Below are 16,918 nucleotides of genomic sequence, written 5' to 3' on the forward strand. Positions count from 1 at the left end.
CACCATCAGCTTTCTTCACCACATTTGATTATGCACCCATTTGTCTTCAGCGATCGTGTGGGGCGATGAATATCTCAAAATACCAGATTATTAGAACAAAGTGTTCTTGTGTTGAGAGAGTACTTGAGTAGAGGCCTAATGTCCATCTGCTTCCTTAATACTAAACATGTAAATATATATACATAGATCTATTTCCCCATCATATATAAATATACTTACATATGTACATGCCTGTATTTAGATCTCTAGAAATGCCCTTTGTCTCCTAGTTCTTTCCTCTATTTCCTTTAACTTTCCTCTTGTGCCACTACCATGTTCAGCCTTCATTTGGGTTTCAGTAATTCCTTTTGGTTACATTACCCTTCATCAAGCCCTACCAGACATACTACACCCTCCTCACCATTGATTTTCGGTCACTTGTTGTTCCCTTATCTAGATAGACATGCAGAGATAATAATATGCACAAATTCAAGACCAAGCACAACAAATCAACAATAGAAAATAAAACAATAGCTACAACAAAAACAGCAAACCCCCAAAAAAGCCAATGACAAAAAAAAAGAAAAGCATGTAAATAGTTCAAGATCTATTTGTTGACCTTTACGAAGATTTGTAGTCGAGTCTGATTGGGCGCCATGCCCTGGCCCCACAGTCTGTGTTCCCTGGGGACTTCATGGCTCTGCTCCCCTTGCTGTTCTGTTGCACGCCCTTAGTGTTTCGCCTCGGTGTGGTGGGGTAGATCGGGCACAATTCCTGCACTGTGTCTCCAGTGTTGTCCTCTGTGGTGCTATGGGTCAGTGAAGGATGTTGTGTCTTATGGTGCAGCCAGCCCTGTGGTCCTCTCTGTGCACTGGCTGCTCTTAGCAGAAATACCGTCCTCAGGGCTTGGTGGGCCAGGATGTGTTTCACTCTTTTTTCCTCCCATTCATTTTCTCCTGTGTGCTCTGGTCAGACATGTCCCTCTCCCTGAGCTGTAGCTTCAGTGCTGTCCTCTGAAATGAATTCTTCTGGGGGGCGGGGAGTGGCTGTCCACTTAGTTGGTAATGGGGCCGGCCCCTCAGGCCTCTCTATTGGTTCCCTGCTTCATGTCAGTGTTTTGTGTTCTCATCTTAGAGCACCAGGTTGAAAAGTCTGGTCCCTCTTTCCCTGTGGAGACACAATCAACACCCTCCCCTTGGGTGGGTTAGTACCCTTTTCCCCCCACTACCTATGGCTTTCCCTACACACCCCCCCCCTTTTTAATTGGCCACCATATGTATCCCTGGGTTTAGTCTGGCCCTGCCATATTACCTGGACCTTACCCCAGGGACGTATGTATACAGTAGCTTCTTCCCTATGCCCCTTTTGCATTTTTGAGCTTACCTCAGTGGACTCATGTTGTACCTGTTCTTTTGTGCTTAGCTTACTTCACTTAGCATGATTTCCTTCAGTTCTTCCCATGCAGCGATGTGCTTCATGCGCTCATTGCTGCTTTTTAGGAATGTGTAATACTCCCTTGTATGTATGTACCACAGTTTTTTTAATCCATTCGTCTGTTGATGGAAATTTGGGTTGGTTCCAACTCCTTGTAATTGTCAACTTTGTCGCATTGAACTTTGGAGCACAGAAGTCTGGCCGTGGTTTGTTTCTTGTCTCTTCTGTGTGTATGCCCAGTAGGGAGATTGCTGGGTCATATGGTAGCTCAATTCCTATCTGTTTAGCACTACACATTTCTAGAGGGGATATTTCCCTCTCTAACTCATCCACAAAGAATTCTGGGCTTTTTGTTTATCACCACATAAAAACAGCAGTTTGGCCATTCTCGAGGGACTCAAATTGTATTCCTTTTTCACTTCTTTGGGTTTAGGGGACTAGGTGTCTGAAAGTGTAAGGTGTGGGCTATAGGATTGCTATGGGAAAGTTTCCCAAGGAAATTCTCGTAGGACAGCCGTTAAGGCGCTGGGAGAATGAGCCCGTCTCTGTGATGGAAACGTTACTTGGAGTAGCTTTCCTGACCTTTTTCTTGCAAATACTGTTTTTCGTTTTTTTAAGGTTTCTTCATATTAAGCTCTAAGTTGTCCTTCCAGAAAGTCTATCAAAATTACCCCCTAGGAGCCCCCAAAAGGTCACCGTCATCGTCTGAGATGATTTCATCGCTGCCCTGAATTTCACTTGCTCAGCAGCTTCCCCTCCGAAGCGATTGGTTTTGGTTGGACTTTTTTATTATTATTAAAGCACTCTTAAAAACACGAGAAAGTTTGCAGCTATCCACTGAGTACAGAGACATATTTTGTTTGAAATAAACCAGTGCATGTATGAACTAGACCTTTAGTAGCATTCCTTTTGATGTACACTTATGTATGTAAAACTTTTACAACTAAACGAATTGAATTGCTCTACAGGGGATTACCCGCTGACCCTCAAGACTTGAAGGACTGCCAGTGTACTAGCTGTCTCACGGAAGTGAGTTGCACTGAGCCATTTGTACTGCTTTATAGATTAATTGTTTATTTCTTATGTTATCTATCTATATAAATATATATATGAAAGTATCAGTGTCCTGGTTTTGTTTCTCTAGAAACCCTGTCTAACACAATTGATTTCTCATAGTATCTTGTTAGGTGGAGGACATTCTGTTGAACAAATTCAATCAATCACAAAAAGACAAATACTGTAACTAGATGGTGCCTGGCTACCACTGTTGTATGTTCTGATCAGGTCCACACAGCCTCGTAGAAAGGGAAAAATACGGAACAGAACTTCACATTCTTAAAAGGGCAGACTTGATGCTTGAGGAGTTCTGAGACTATCACCCTGGGTTACACATAAACACTCGAATCAAATTATCCCTGAAGTCACCTCTAAATTAAGTAAGAGTTTAGCTCAAAAAGTAAATTATCATACTTGAGTATTGCATTAAAAAATTTTTATCGATATAAGGCCAAATGGACAATAGCTATTTTAAAAACCATAAATGAGAAGGTTGGGGACAGGGAATGAAACAGCTGAAAGGAAAATACTGAGAATGTTGTCACTGAAGATTGTAACCAGTGATGGGAGCATACTTCACTGTGGGTATTTGCACCAAAAATAAAATGCTTAATTTTAAGTTCGATACATGGTTATGTTTTTTTTTAACTGATAATACCTAACTCATGCAATCTTTGACATCACTGTATTTCCAATCTCTACTGCGTGGAGGAAAAAAAGCTTAATGGATTCCTTTTTGCCCACAAAGATAGTTCCATATATCTAGTTTGACACTTTTCATTTTCCAGATAAAACAAATTATCCGAGTTTACATTAACTGATTGGGAGTCTTCTGCAGATTGCTTTATTAAACTCACTGCCATCAAGTCAATGCTGATTCCCTCTGGGTTTCTGAGACTAACTATTCACTGGAGTAGAAAGCTCATTCTTTCTCCCACGGAGCTGTGGCTTCAAACTGCCAACCATGTGGATCACAGCACAACAGGTAACTACTATGCCACTAGCGCTGGCATGACACTATTATATAGTCCCAAGAAAGTAGGCTTCAAATATTTTTGTTTATCTAAAGAAATTCTTACTATCTTTTAGGTCAAAAAATGTGAACTTGTATGAAGATCATTCTTCCAGTCTCCAGTGCCCTTGACTTACGGAGAAAATGATTCCTTTTATTGTTGCCTGTAGGCTCGCGGACAGTATGGCCTGATGAAACTATGGGACCGTTTGGACCTCAGGACCAGCGATTCCAGCTTCCAGGGAACATAGGCTTTGATTGTCACCTCCATGGGACAACTACACAGAAGAAAAACCAAGTTCATAACATTGTGCCGGATGTGATAGCAGAACCTTCATCAAGTGAGAGGCACGAGTTTGTGATGGCTCAATATGTTAATGAATTCCAGGTAAAAAGCCATTTGGATCACTTTTCTAATTAAGGATAGAAATTACTTCTTTGTTATATATGAGCATATTACTTATATTTAAAATGTAAGAACCACTTAATTTGAATCTATATAAAAACAGCCATATGTGTATGTTTATGCGTGTGTGTGTGTGTTTAAACTGTGCTTTTAAAACATTGACATGGACCTAGATGTAGTTGCTTTATAACTTTTTTTCAAATAATCTCAATTCATTCTTGAAAAATGTTTCTTATTAACTATAATACAGTTATTCCTATATGGCTAGATGCTTAGGGCCTCTGTTTTCACTTTTATAAACATTAATTATAATTGTATCTGGACCAAATACTGGTGAGTTCCCACTCCTAACCATTTACAAGCTTATGAAATTTATGTAGTTTCTAAATTTGATTTAGATTTCTCAAATTGCTCAGATAAAATAAACTAAAATTTTAGGAAGTTATGTTATTAGTTATTTTTTTTAGTTCTTGTCATTAACATCTCATCATTTGTCATTCAAGTCAAAAGTTACATGCATTTCAAGGTTTTTGTTATTTCCCTAACGATTTTCAATTTTTCTATTTTGATACAATTTCACACTGATTTTTTTATCAAAGTCCTAATAGGAGTCATTATTATTGTGGTACTTATGGGATGGACTGAGAATGGGACACAGTGGGCCTCCCCTGGCTTCCTGTATTGCATAATCCTTCTTAGTCTTCTTGGTTGTGTATTGCTTTTCTTCCTATCAAGTAAACGATAATTTCTTGCAAGTTTACATCCATCCTCTTCTGTGAATTATTTTCTGCTCACCTAATCTCTTAACTTCCTTTTCAAGCTACATCTTTATAATAATTCAATATTTCTGTATCTAAATTTCTGTTAAATATGTATGAATATTATGTTTTATATTTCTGTATTTCTTTATGAGCTCTATATTTCTGTCTGCTCCCTGGCATCTTTACTTAGATAGCTTAGGTGTGCAGGTTTTACGTATCCAGTGATGAAATACAGACCTTTGTGGTGCTGTGGGTTAGGCATTGGGCTGCTAACCAAGGGTTCATGGCTCAAACCCACCAGCTGCCCCCAGGAGAAGATGAGGCTGTCTGCTCCTCTAAAGAAGTAGTTCTTTTTTTTTTTCTTAAAACATGCCATTACTATTAGTTTGACTTTTTCCTGCAGCGGCTGAGCATGCGTGACCACTGTCTCACTAGGGTGCCTATCTGAAGTGGCTTCAGAATTAAATGTGTCCTTTTCATTTCTTGCTCATTCTAACTGCTGGGGTTTAAGGCCTTTTAGCTTAACCCTGAGGCATTGTAGCCCTATGGACTATAAGTTAATATTATCTAAGTTCAGAGTTTGTTGCACAATGTTATTAACCTTTTCAGAACCTCCACATAGAAAGCTTGATTAACAGTTGACTTGGTGGAACAAACTCCAAATGCACAATGAGTTGAATGAGTTTGTCATCAATCAACATTTCACCTTTTTTGAAAGGAGAAAATCACGTGTACACTTGAGTTTCTCCTTAGCGCTGTCCTCGTAAGCTGTGTTCAAAATTGCGAGAGTTTCGGCAGCATTTTTCCTGAGCAGGAAACAAAATTTCACAGCCACACATTGTTCTCTTAAATCAGCTGTCACAAAAAAATGAAATTGGAGCGAACCCTTCCAAGGCGATGCCACTGTGTGCAATAACTTAGAGCGAGTTGCTGGATGCTCACCCAGTGGGGGAAATGCATGAAATGAAAGCTCTGTTCTGCCCAGCACAACTCCTCTTTTTTGGGAGTGTACCTACGAGTATACTCCTGACGGCATAGTGGTTATAAGTTAGGCTGTGAACCGAAACCACCAGCGATTCTGTTGGAGAAAGGGTTTTCTACCGCCCTGAAGAGTTATAGTCTCAAACTCACAGGGGCAGTTCTCTTCTGTCAGTAGGATTGCCATGAGTCAGCATCAACACCATGACAGTGAGTTTGGGTTTTTTGGTTTAAGGTTCTTGAAGACTTTTCTGCTTGACACTAGCACATTTTATATTGGATTACATGTGTGTATCTCTACTTATTTTCCTTCTCCTAGGTCAGAGATCCCAGAGTAAAGACTGGGTTTCTTTTTTTTTTTTAACGATTAATACAGTGACTGCTTCTGGCCTAGTATAGTGGAGTATAATATAGTAGGGGTCTCAAAGTTCAGTTGAATAAAAAGCTCTGAACCCTTCTTGTAAGACAAGACTGTATGATCTAATCATGGTATTTTGTAAGTTAATGTTGACTACATTTTGCAGACTATGTAACAAGTTTTAGCATGTCTATGTATCCATTCTTACCTTTAAATCAGTTTCTTTGGAACACTTTAATATTTATCACAAAGTAGTTTGTACATATGTAATTTTTCCTTTCTTCCCAGTTAGATTAGAATGAGTTTTTCCAAGTTCTGGGGAAGGTAAACCCATAATATATATGATGTTGTTTTCTTTGAATTTCAGGGTTTATTTGCTCTTCTTTCGTCTTCCCTTTAGGGTAATGATGTACCTGTTGAACAAGAAATTAACAGTGCAGAAACTTACTTTGAAAGTGCCAAAGTAGAGTGTGCAATCCAAACATGCCCAGAATTGCTGCGAAGAGGTATGTCGTGCTTTATACATTTTAGCAATGTGTTTTAGATAATGTCATTACTCTCTGAATGTGTCGAATAATATACACTATAGGCATTAAAATGCTCTGATTTTTCTGGTGGTTGCTGAGAATGTGCAAAATGTATACCAGATTCAGCAGTTTCTACAATAATTACATTCTTGGAGTTCTGAATTGTTCCTCCCTCGTTGACATAGGCTTGCCGCATAGGCCTAGCTAAACTTTCAAGTTGCTGTTGCCACTCTGATCCTAAATCCAAAATGTTTTTAAGACCTCCCTTTTATCAGGATTCCTCTAAAGAATCCTTGATCAAAGCGTTCGCTAGTGGTAGATAGGCACTGTTCAGTCCTTGCGGCTTCATGGCAAAACAGGCAGTTGTTCATGAAGATAATTAGCCACACATACAGTCCCATCCTATTCCTGACTCCTCCTTCCTGCTCCATAGAAATCAGTAGTGCCTCAAGCTGTTAAGACCCCCAGGGCTACTCAACAAACTGGAAGTTCCAATAGAGACTTAAACATGTTATTGGGCCAATTAACTGGGATGTCGCACAAAACCATGGCCCTAAACCTCCAAATTAAGGGACTGTGTTCCATGAAGTGTTTTACATAAACACCTACTCTCTATCTCACTTTTTTTTTATATTGTGCATAAATCTATCGCACCTTTTTAAACTTTATTATGACTTGGATGTAAATTTGCAGAACAAATCAGTTTTCCATTCACTAATTCCATCAACATTTTGCTTCATGTGTTCATTACAACCCACACAATCTAACACTTCTTGTTTTTCTTGTTTCCTTTCCTCTTGTGCCTTCTGACCTTTGTCCTTGGTGAAAGCTACCCTTTTGATCTCCAGTGGTGGGTGATTCTAATGCTATTGTTCTGTTGTTTGGTGAAAATTAAGCCATGAGGCTGAGTACAATTCAGACAGAATTAAGGGCTGTGGTTGCATGAGATCCACCCGTTTCTATTTGACTGGGACTTTTTTATAATTTCACTTTTTGTTCCTTAATTATTTCTCCCACTCTTTCCAGGATGTTCTAATATAATCCCTTTTAGATGGTAATGATAGCCGGGCACCACCTAGTACTTCTGGAGATTGAGGTTCCAGTAATCCATTAGTCCATTGGACTGATTTTTTCTTTGCATATTTCTATTTCTTCATTCTTTGCTCCAGACAGGGAGAAATCAATAGTACTTAAATAGCCATTCAGGAGCTTTTAGGACCCTAGTCACCACTTATCAAAGTGGGATGTAGATACCTACCTTTGTGGACTTGTGTTATGCCAATTAGTACTGGTTTCCCCTAAGACTGGTCCTCCGCCCCAAGACCAGTGACTCATTTATTCAAGGTTCTTGTTTGTGGCTAAGAAGTTTTCATAACTTTGCCCCTTCTCTGCTCTTACATGTTCACGGATATAGTTGCAGTGTAAAAATACATGTGCAGAAATGTCTTCAGTCAAACCAGGAGGTCTTCTCATTCTCCTTCCCACATCTGTTCAGCTTGCATGTCTGTGCATCTAATTGCAGGTTATTTTATTGCAGGACTGTCTTTATAATAGTGTTTTCTCTGTTGCCTTGACCTTGTGCATCCCCTCACTCTTGCCCATGGTAAGCAGCAATAAACTTTTGTCTCTGTACTTTTGACCTCTATTGTCTTTCTATGTGAGTTCATATAATTTGCCTTTTTGTGGTTGGTTTATTTCTCTCAGCATTTCTTCAAGTTCTATTCATCCTGTTGCTTGTATCAAGAGTTCATTTTTCCTGTTGGCTAAGCAGTATTCCATTAGATATCTGAGAGAATCAAATAAAAATCAAAGTCAGCACTGTCCAATAAGTGTCGTACTACCAACCTCAGGGAGCAGTTCAAAGCCACCTGCTGATGCGTGTCAGCACAGTGAGACCACCTGCCCCCACAGAGACTTACAGCTTTGGAAATCCTGTCGAGGGTTCCTAGGAGTTGGAATCAGCTTGATAGCAGTGGGGTTTTTTAATTTTATTATTGTTGCTTGGGGTTTGTTGTTTGTTTTGTTGACTTAAGATGCTCTATACCTATAATATGTTAGCTGAAAGTGCTTGCTTGGCCAACCTTATAAATGTCCCCTGACATCTGACCTCATGCTTACATTAGAAACAAAACGTTGCATAGTGACTAACGTTTTTCCAAAGCATAATTTAAATAACGTATGTCCCTGAGTGATTATTAGAGCTATTATCTCATGCGTTAATATGGTAAAAATTATAAGGATAGTAAAATGAACAAACTAAAGCTAAACTTATTTTAACATCCTTTTTTAAAAAATCAGATATTTGTAAAAATAATTTAGTATCGCTATAATAGGCACCTATTTTTCTAAAGCATTTTTTCATGTACTGTTTTATTTTCTTTCTAGATTTTGAATCCTTTTTTCCTGAAGTGACTGCCAACAAATTGATGATTATGACTGTAACACAGAAAACTAAGAATGACATGACTGCTTGGAGTGAGGAAGTAGAAAGTGAAAGAGAAGTGCTCTTAGAAAAGGTAATTTATTTCCCATAATTTAATTTTGTGGTTTTAATTATGTGTCCATAGATGAAAATGTTGTAAAATAATATATGGCTTTCTAGCCTTTATTAATTCATTGGTAAAATATTTCTTCTGTACTAAAGGAAATTGAACATATTCTTTGAGAAAAGAAAATATCATAGCTGTTTTTTGTTTTATAATACCTTGGGAAAATGTAGATTCTGAATCTATGTCTGAATTTAAATCATTCCTGAATTTTATTTTGAGATTTATGTCTTTACAAAATTGAAAAAGGGTAACTTTTTGAAATAAAAACTACAATTTTTTTATATGCCTCTCTCTTTCTTTAAATCACATTGCCTAAATCACGTGTGCTTGGCATTTTACCTACAGATCTAATTTATAAGGTGAAATCAACCTTTCCCAATATAGTCAGCACAGTAGTGTATATCTTTGTGTCGCGAACATGAACACAAATATCTATAGAGTTGCTAATCAAAGGCTATGCACATTTAAAATTTTGATAGCACCAATTTTCCCAGGAAAGAAATTGCCCTATTTTACTTATTCTCATCTACTTTACCCTGGCTAATTAGCATTTCTTTTAATTTTTACCAAGCTGTGAAGTGAAAAGTAGTAATTTATTTAGATCTGGATAATTAAAGTGCCCATTTTTTTATGACATCATCTTTTCCTAAGATTTATTTGGAGTTAATAGTATTTATCACTTTATTTGTCTCTAAAAGTGTTTCCCATGGTGGGCATTACGCTTCTTGGGCGGCACTGGGATGATCCAGGGGCCTGCAAAAGCAGACACCTACACTTTTCATGGATTATAGACTGTCGGGCAAAAGTTTGATTTCCAGGGGTGCGTTGAGTTGTGGTTTTGTTTTTGTGTTTGCTTTCTGAAAAGGTGGTGGGCCAAGTAGGTTTGGGAACCTATGGCCTATAAAAAAGGATTGTTCCTCTAACTTTAGAGGAAATTCACTATTTCCACTGCCGTGCAGAACAATGTTAAAAATTATTTGATATTTTCTTCAAGAGTTGGATATAGGGCTCTTAATTTATAGTACACACATATACACACTCATACCAAATCACTGCCATCAGGTCAGTTTTCCACTCACAGTGACCATAGAGGACAGTAGAACTGCCCCTTGTGGGTGGCCAAGACCCACTCTTTATGAGAATAGAAAGGCTCGTCTGTCTCCAGTGGAGCAACTGATGATTTTGAACTGCTAACCTTGCAGTTAAAATTATACCTATTCTGACTGTGTCCAGCAGATGTCAGCATTTGCTATTCATTTATAGAAATCCTATAAGAAATACTCTTAAGATGGTTATTTGGGGTTCTTTTAGTTAATTTTTTTGTATTGCATTGTTTTACTCTCTCCGTACTCTTTGTAGAGAGGGTGTGTGTGTGTGTGTGTGTGTGTGTGTGTGTGTGTGTGTGTGTGTGAGTGAGAGAGAGAGAGAGAGAGAAGGGGGTGTTTAAATTGAAGTGTATTCTAACAGCTATTTACTAGAGCAGTGGTTCTCAACCTTCTAATGCTGTGACCCTTTACTACAGTTCCTTATGTTGTGGTGACCACCAACCATAAAATTATTTTTGTTGCTACTTCATAACTGTAATTTTGCTACTGTTATGATTCAGGCATCCCCTGTGAAAGGGTCGTTCAACCCCCAAAGGGGTCACAATCCACAGGTTGAGAACCGCTGTTCTAGAGTATAATAAGTATAGGAAAAAGCCTAAAGAATATACTATTACTTTGGAATTTATCATAGTCCATAGGGTGATAGCTAGAGAAAATACGTGCATATAAGTCATATGCTTTTGCACCAGGGTACTAAGACCAAACCACGGTCATCAGCTTGAATCCAAGTCTTAGCCGTCCTCCGCAGAATTCCCCAACTGCATCTTGATGGGAGCTCCTTGTTCTGCCACAGAGCTGCTGCTGAGTTAGACCACCCACCTTGGGATTAGCAGTTGAACACCTAACTAACTCACAGTGCCATCAGGGTGGGCAAACTTTGTGAAAGGACCAGATAGTCCGTGTTTTAAGTTTTCTATATCATAGATGCTCTATCCCATCCGTTCAATACAGCTATTATAGTAGGAAAACAACTTTTCTGATATGTGAATGAAGCTATGCTATTTTCCAGAAAAACTTTATTTACACTCAAGGCAGCAGGACAGTTTGACCCTACAGCTGCAGCTTTGACCCTTGATTCTAGCATACTTAGTATTCCTGAGATTTGGGTTTTCAGAGATCTCAGTTGAATGCCAGAGACCTCCGTGGTGTGTCTTTTTACTTTGGCTGAGCCAGAAGTCCAAGATTTCTCAGAATGACACAGCCTTGGTATCACCATTCAACTCTCAGTCCAGGTAGGCGGTCTCCTTTAGGTCTCAGGGAATCTACTTGTACAGTGGCCCAGGTGGACTAAGAACTACGGTGATTTTCCCTGCCGACTGCTCAGGGGCCCTACTGTGCGCTCCCTCCTCTGGGCTGCCCCCAAATTCCAAATGCTTCACCAACAAGAACTCTACTTTCAACTTTTTCAACTCAGTGATCCCCACTGTCCTTAGACTGCATGGTTTTTCCCTGCAGCAAGAAAATGCCGCAAGCAGAAAGCTGGAACCGACACAGAGATCGCCGGATTTATACTCCTCCTCTCAAGGATTTGTCTTGCTCCTCCATTTGGGGTTCATGTCTAAAAACAGTTATTACATGCATTATGTTCCGTCGTAGCATTTTCACCCGCATGTTTAATGTCTTTTACTCCGTTATGACCAGAAGTACAGCTGTCCTTGTTTTTTAGCAGTGATGTTACTCTTTGGGGTTGTTATCTTCTCACTACGTAGACCAGGGGCAGGGAACCTTTTTCTGCCAAGGACCATTTGGAGGAAAAATCACTGCTTTTGCATGGTGGTGCTGGAGAAGAAGATTGAAAGTGCCATGGACTGCCAACAGAACGAACGGCTCTGTCTTGGTAAAGGACGGCCAGAGCGTTCCAGAGAGGCCGGGATGACAAGACTTCATCCGACATAACCTTGCACATGTTGTCAGGAGAGCCCCTTCCCTGGAGAAGAACATCATGCCTGGTAAAGTGGAGGGGCAGAGAAACACAAGACAGCCCTCAAGAAGGAGTGACGCCACAGCTGAAGCCTAGTTGTGAGGATGGCATCAGACCGGGCAGTGTTTGTTCTTTGCGCACATGTTTGCTAAGGGCAGAAGCCACCTAACAGCAGCAGCAGCATCGGCAGGCCAGAAAGGTCACACACCGTTTAATCCACTCATCCTCATGTGACGGCTGGAGCTGCTTCTCTGGTGAGGCGTGTGATGTGAGCTGGTGATTTCACATGCCTTATGTGGCTGGGAGGCCGGCCTTTCCCACCCCTCAGACATTTGATAAAGTTAATGAAGGAGTCTCTGGGTGGTGCAGAGATACTAGCTCACTCCCCGGAGGTGCCTCTCAAGGCAGCCTGGGAACCCCCTGGAGCAGTTATGCTCTGAACATGCAAGTTCCCATGAGTCAGAATTGACTCGGTGACAACTAACAACAAGTGCAGACTGCAAAAGAATATTGGCATGTTAAAACCAAGATTGTGAGTGTGTTACACTAGTGCATGGTATACAGTTAACTGTATACTCTACAAACTAGAGAGGGATGCATGGTGAAAAGTAAGAATCCTCAAGGTCTTCTGTTACTTATGTGATTTTTCAGAAACGCTTTGTGATTTTCAAGCATGTTAAGATGTTTTTGAAGGACCCACGAGCAAGTATATGTTTTTAAGTTACTTTCATTTGAACTAATGAAGAGCTCAGTTTTCATTATTGAAGATTTTGTTTTCCTTACTTTATTTTCAGTATCTCCATAATGACAACGAGCAGCTGTTGTTCGTGGCTATCCTGTAACCCCATCTGTGTACACCAGAACAAAGCACTGCCCTGTCCCGCACCGTCCTCACACTTGTTGTCCTGTTGGAGCTTATTGTTGCAGCCACTGTGTGCCCATATCATCCAGGGTCTTCCTCTGTGTTTGTGCCCCTCCACTTTACTAGCATAACGCCCTTCTCTACGCACTGATAATGTGTCCACAGTATGTGAGATGAAGTGTCTCAGCACACATTTCCAAGGAGCATTCAAAGACAGATTTGTTTGTTCTTTTGGCAGTCCCCAGTGCTTGCAATATTCTTTGCCAGTAATTCAAATGCAGTAGTTCTTTGGCCTTCCTTATTCAGTGCCCAACGTCCACGTACATGTGGGGCGGTTGAAAATGTCAAAACTTTGGTTAGGTGCACCTGAGTTCTCAAACTGACATCCTCTTCAAACCTCTTCAAAACTCAAAAGAGGTCTTGTGCAGCAGACGTCCCCAGTGCAATGCATTATTGATTTCTGCTTCCAGGAGCGTGGTCTGTGCTTCTAAGCAAGGCGAAATCCTTGCAACTTCAGTCGTTCTCTGTCTATCGTCATACTATTTGTTGGTTCAGTTGTCAGGATTTTGGTAAAGAAAACAAATATGCCAGTAGTGTAAAGTTTTGATTCATGATAAATCCAAGGGTTAACACAGAACTGATTAGTAATAGTTCATAAAATAGGAAAAATTCAGATGAGAAAATGGGGAATTTAGACTTTTTGGAAGACATGTACTTTATATGAAGCATTATTAGTTATTTGGAGTGGTGAAAATCATCTTAGACAGTCTATAATTTGTCATTAGTTTTAGTTTACTATGAATCCTATTGAGTTCTCTGAAACTAAATCTACATTGCTACTATATTATGCATATTACTTCTTAAATAGAGTAAACATTTAATAAAATAACCAATTGATTGTATTGAATGAGTAAACATTTAATGTAATAAAATTTGTTTTAAAAATAAACAATAGCTGCCTTTTCCTCATCGTTCAGTTCATCAGTGGTGCGAAGGAAATTTGCTACGCTCTTCGAGCAGAAGGTTACTGGGCTGACTTTATTGACCCGTCGTCTGGTTTGGCAGTGAGTAATTAAATTTATTCTGAAAGCTAGATTGTATTATTTGAAGTATGAATATCTTGAGATATATAAATGATGATAATTTTGGTAAAAATTGATTATTCAAAAGAGGTTTTTTGTTTAATTTACAATTTTGCCAAAAAAATTATTTGAGACCATTGCATTCAATTTCTGCTCACACTTTTAAAAGATATTTAATTTGCATTAAGTAAAGAAAATATAGTTAGTAAAATAAGTATTAGAAAAATATCTTCTAGAAATCAGTTTTATATTTTCAAGAAAATAATTGAACTATTGTGGTCACATTTTAAATCCTATCTGTATCTTTCACTTTTAAGTGGTAAAGTCATAATAGGCTTTTTGAATCTTAGAATAGTAATATATACTGTTCTCCAAGTTGAATACAATATAGTACAGACTTAAAAATGAGAAACTTGCTCTGGGCTTTAGTTTTCTCTTCTTAGAAATCATGGAGTTGATTGCCACTGGTTCATTCTATCCTTAAGGGTCACGTAATGTTATGTGTGTGCTTTTAACCAAATCAAAGGCACTGTCACCGAGTCACTTCCTGCTCATAATGCCCTTATAGAGTGAGTGGCACTGGTCCGTGGGGTTTCCGAGGTTGTCTTCACAGAAGCCAGTGACCGCTGGATTGACACTGCTGACCATTGGTTAGCAGCTCAACACCTAACCCACCGACTGGGTCATGTGATTTTGGGCAATGTGAAATCTACTAATCATTTCTTGTTTCCAAAATGCTCAGGTAATTGAGGGGTTGCAATCTGTAATATTAAATAGGTATGTAGATTTCTAGTGTCTTTCTTGCTAATGACAGTATGATTTCCTTTTTTCTATTTGCTTCAGTTTTTTGGACCGTATACAAACAACACTCTGTTTGAAACTGATGAGCGCTATCGAAATTTAGGATTCTCCGTGGATGATCTTGGCTGCTGTAAAGTGATTCGTCATCGTCTCTGGGGCACCCATGTGTTTGTAGGCAGCATCTTCACGGATGCAGCACCAGACAGCCATATAATGAAGAAACTACGTGGCAACTGATGACAGTGTTGTCATTGTATTCACTGTACGATTTGTACATAAACATTTGGGTTAATTTGTAAACTGTCAAAAACTTCAGTTTTTAAAATATACATATTTCTAGGTATTTATTTCAACATTCACTTACAACATGGACAAGGGATTTGTGCCTATGGAATCACAGGTGTTGATTATTATCTTTGAATACATGTTGAGCACATCCACATTTTATAGACTGTGGTTATTAACATGTAACCAGGATATGATCTCATATTCTTATTTCTCCCTCTTACTGGAAAAATCTGTTTTAATTGTTTTTCTCCAAAAATAAATCATATTTGGTTGATATGCAGCATGTTTTGTCATTGCAGTACTTTTTAAATATAGTTCTGAAAGATTCTTAAGAAACGACAATGTTAATATTTTTTTAAATCATTTTATTGGGGGCTCGTACAATTCCCATCATAATCCATACACACATCCATTGTGTCAAGCACATATGTACATTTGTTGCCATCATCATTCTCAAAACACTTGCCTTCTACTTGAGCCCTTAATATCAGCTGCTCATTTAATGTTAATATTTTAAGTATTTTTCATTTTAAATAAATACAATTGAAAATTGTGGATTTAATGGAGATTTTATTTTTTTCTTTATTGCCTCTTAAGTGTTCTAGCAAGAGTATCAAATGATGTATGTGCAGAAAAAGAAGTCCTTGGGTATATGGAAGCTTGTGGATTTCATCATACCCCTCACCTATCAGCTCTCTAATTATCCAACATTGCACTCTATTCAGTCTTCCAGTAGCTACCCTCCAACTCTCTTAGGTGCCTGAGGGACATCCCTTCCCTCAAACTGCCACGCAGGCTAGGGTCTCTGAGTCGGAATTGACTTGGTAGCAGTGAGGTATTTTGTTGTTTTCGGGGCAGGGATGGAGGCGGAGACAGAGGGGAGGATTTCTGGAGATATTTTTGATTGTCACACCTGTGGGGTGCCACTGGTATTTAAGAAGTAGGTACCAAAGATGCTGTGAACACCCTGCAATCCACAGGACAGCTTCTTCACGATGAATTTGGACCACTGCCTTGCACCACTTGGATTGTTTGTAAAAGGATTCCCCTCATGTTTGCTGAGGTGTGAGAATTGAATAAAATCTTTTCCACATTCTTTACATACATAAGGCCTCTCCACTATGATATTCTTTGTTTAGTTAGAGCTACAGAATTATTAAGTGCTTTCCCACATTCTTTACATTTGTGTGGCTTCTCTCCACTGTGCTCTTATGCTCATTGAGGTGTGAGCACTGTCCGAAGGCTTTCCCACATACTTGCAAGCATGTTCTCTCTTCACTGAGTTCTTGAAGGTTTAGTTAGTGCTGAGCTTTGATAAAACATTTTCCCACACGCCTTACATTCATGTCTCCACTGAGTTTTTATATGTACACTTAGTGTTGAGGGGTGTCCAAAGGCTTTCCCACATTGTGTGCATTCATAAGGCCACTTTCCACTGAGTTGTCTATGTCTACTGAGATTTGAGCTTGAATAAAACGTTTTCCTACATGACGTGCCTCTTAGGACTTTTATCTGTCCAACATTGGAGAATTTCAAAAGGCTTTTCCACATTCTGTACATTCATAAGGTTTCCACTAAGTCCCCATATGTTTAGTGAGTATTGAGGGACAAAGGAAGGGTTTCTCATGTTCTCTACATTTATAGGACTTACTTCATTGTGTGTTTTGTTGGTCAATGAACTGTGAGGACTGAGTAAAGATTTTTCACATATAAAAAGCCATTTTGAGTTCCTAGACATTTCATAAGGGCCGAGGAACTAGTACCGAGTTTACCACAGTCCATAAAGTTACACATTTTC

The 16,918-nt window shown here is 39.1% G+C and overlaps 1 protein-coding gene across 2 annotated transcripts in view; it reads left to right on the forward strand.

The window, feature by feature from the left end:
* Nucleotides 1–15,400, forward strand: part of MMADHC (metabolism of cobalamin associated D) — a 24,786-nt gene extending 9,386 nt beyond the window's left edge. For both annotated transcript variants that reach the window (XM_045298949.1, XM_045298952.1), the window contains exons 4-8: nucleotides 3,652–3,869; nucleotides 6,385–6,490; nucleotides 8,897–9,027; nucleotides 13,927–14,013; nucleotides 14,875–15,400. In XM_045298949.1, coding sequence (XP_045154884.1) covers nucleotides 3,652–3,869; nucleotides 6,385–6,490; nucleotides 8,897–9,027; nucleotides 13,927–14,013; nucleotides 14,875–15,069 — 737 coding nt within the window. In that variant the 3' untranslated portion in view covers nucleotides 15,070–15,400. The remainder of the gene's footprint in view (nucleotides 1–3,651; nucleotides 3,870–6,384; nucleotides 6,491–8,896; nucleotides 9,028–13,926; nucleotides 14,014–14,874) is intronic.
* Nucleotides 15,401–16,918: the final 1,518 nt, after the last annotated feature.

This window comes from Echinops telfairi, unplaced genomic scaffold, assembly GCF_000313985.2.
Source record: "Echinops telfairi isolate 266 unplaced genomic scaffold, ASM31398v2 ScPeMD7_4;HRSCAF=17, whole genome shotgun sequence".
Taxonomy (NCBI): Eukaryota; Metazoa; Chordata; class Mammalia; order Afrosoricida; family Tenrecidae; genus Echinops; species Echinops telfairi.